The following is a 2642-nucleotide window of genomic DNA, read 5'->3' as shown; positions in this document are numbered from 1 at the left end:
TTAAAATATATATAAACTAAAAAATTTTGGAAGTACATAACTTTTTTGACCATTTTCCATTTCCCTAAAGTTTAACACCTGATGAGAGAGGCTATTCTACCAGGAAAAGTTGAGAAGTATAAAATTTAATTAGTAATTTAATTAATATAGAATATAATTAAAAAAAATTAAAAGTACATTTTTTTTAATTCCCCCCCTAAAAAATAAACAAAAAATATTTCTGCATTAAATGATTAGAGCGTCACAGAACTGTTACTAAAAATAAATATGCTATATATTTATTTAATTTATAATAAGTATATTATTTAGAATCATTATAGATTCTATCTAAAATTGAAGGGTTTTATTAAAAAAATTTGTTTTTTACAATGCAAATCTTACTTTATGAATTGCTGAAGTAAAATAGTTTGCTTAAAATACAGCACGACAGAGATGCATACAAACAAAAGCTGCTACTTAGAAGAATAACAATAACATTAAACTTCAACGCTTAGAAAACTGTGGAGCCTTGCGAGCTTTTTTCAGACCAACCTTCTTCCTCTCAACTACCCTTGAATCCCTAGTCAGTAGCCCTTCCTTTTTCAAAGGGGATCTATGGTTCTCACTCACCTTCAGCAATGCACGGGCGATGCCAAGGGAGATTGCCTGTGCCTGACCAGAGAGGCCACCCCCATGAGCTTTGACAAATACATCATAGCTGCTCTCATACCCCAGAGTTACCAATGGGACTTTTATGTATTGAAGCCATAAAGGGTTACCTTGAAGATATTCCTGCACAGCATTAGAAAACCCAGTCACAAGGAATATATACATAAACATGTGGAGAGGGAGTGAGGGACAAAGAGAACATAGCTCCATAATCACAGCAACCAAAATAAGCCATGATCATACCACAAAAGATACCCCTGAAGGAGTTGCACAATTGATGCCACATGCCACTCTCACCCATATGAGATTTGTGAACTTTGGCATCCATGTAATTCATTTAAAGATACAATGCGTAAAATGATTTTAGACATCACTCTCAATTGAATTAAAAAAAAACCATATTTAAGAGCATATATAAAGAGGTTCCTTCTCTACAATAAAGGCCTAAGCCCATAACAGGACTCATCATTTGCAAGCACCAAGGAAGTTGAAAAGGAACCCAGAAGAAAGCAAATGGACGAGAGATGACTTTATTGTTCTATGCACCAGTTACTCATGGAAAGACAGCATGTAAATAGACGAAAAAAATTTGACACAAGCACTTGGAAGTCATTCAAGCAAGGTTGCAATCACTGGGAAGAAAATCATGCATATTAACAATAAACCATGGAACTACATTGCCTAGAAAGTGTATCAAGTTAGTAATCTCAATTTTATATAATTCACAAACTGCCACTAGGGGTGCAATAGAATGTAAGTGCTAAATAGTAAATAACTAGGCAAAAGATCCCAAGATAGAAATCAATTTTCTAATTATAAAACTATAAGTAAGATTAGCCAATTTATTCCCCATCTGTTCAAGCATTTTGGGAAAACAAAAACATTCTGAGATACCATTAGAAAATTGCAAAATTTCTGAACTTAAGCCTGCAAGGACATGAATTCCATAACAAAATAAAACAAAGGAACTTATTTCCTATATGGTTGGCCTAGTTAGAGCAAAGCAATAATTTCAAACAGCATGAGGGACATAATGCTTTATTCTTTCCTGTAATCAGAAGTCCAGAAGTGAAAAGTACGTTGCTTTAACAAAATGTTCACATGCATGGATGGCTGAATAGCATCTCCAGATTGAAGACGAGTGGTTCACCAGCATACTTAAAAGTTAAGGATTCAAAAGCTGACCTAGAAAATCATATTATGTACTTAGAAGAATTCAAAAAAACAGTACTCATTAGTTTTCAATATCTGATCATAAAAGAATATATGCCATTCTAAAAACACCCAAAAACTTGTGAGCCCTTACCATTGTCCATTTCAGTCTCCAAGTCCCAATCCACAAATTTGTGGTTAGAAATTGCAATTCTTCCCTACTTGCTCAATCTCAAGCCAAACATAAGACATATGGATTAACTAATCCAATCAAATTATGCGCTGCATTTGTTTCAACATCCCCAAATTTTCAACTATCGAAAAACTAAGCCTCGACGATCCACACAAGCAGCGGTGAAAAAACATAACTCTATAGCAGGCACAGAAAGAAAGAGGGAATGGGGAAAGACCTTGGCGTCGCGGTAATTGATGATAACTTTGCCTGTGCCTTCTTGAAGAACGACTCGAGCAATGGCGCATTTACGGCGACCGGTGCCGAAGATTGGTTGAGCAGCGAATCCACCGGGTAGCCTCGACTTAACTAATTTCTTGATATCGGTGGCCTCGGATTCGACTGGCAACGCAACAGTGGCGGAGACAAGAAGACGAGCAGGTTTGGAGGAAAGCGAGAGCGAAAGGGAATTTGAACGGGAAAGTGAGAGGGTGTTTGGTTTTTCCGAAATCTGAGAAGAGAAAGAAAGCGAAGACAAGGATGAGGTGAGCAAGGAGATTGACATTGCCATTGTCATTTTGATTAGAGTATGGAGTTTCAGCGTGGGACACAGGTGTGGCGCTGTGAGCTAGCTAAAGAAAGGACATGAGCAGGCGCGTGTAGCAGCCGG

At 36.9% G+C, this 2642-nt stretch overlaps 1 protein-coding gene across 1 annotated transcript; it reads right to left on the bottom strand.

Annotated features, from left to right (window-relative positions):
- Positions 1-321: 321 nt before the first annotated feature.
- Positions 322-2642, bottom strand: LOC110671069 (30S ribosomal protein S9, chloroplastic). The gene is made up of 2 exons (XM_021833444.2): positions 2211-2642; positions 322-771 (listed from the first exon to the last, which is right to left on the bottom strand). The coding sequence occupies exons 1-2, from the start codon at positions 2547-2549 to the stop codon at positions 484-486; spliced, it is 627 nt and encodes a 208-aa protein (XP_021689136.2). The 5' UTR covers positions 2550-2642; the 3' UTR covers positions 322-483.

Source organism: Hevea brasiliensis, chromosome 2 (genome assembly GCF_030052815.1).
Source record: "Hevea brasiliensis isolate MT/VB/25A 57/8 chromosome 2, ASM3005281v1, whole genome shotgun sequence".
Taxonomy (NCBI): domain Eukaryota; kingdom Viridiplantae; phylum Streptophyta; class Magnoliopsida; order Malpighiales; family Euphorbiaceae; genus Hevea; species Hevea brasiliensis.
Note: the sequence above shows the minus strand (reverse complement) of the source record. Positions and strands in the feature narration are given on the sequence as shown.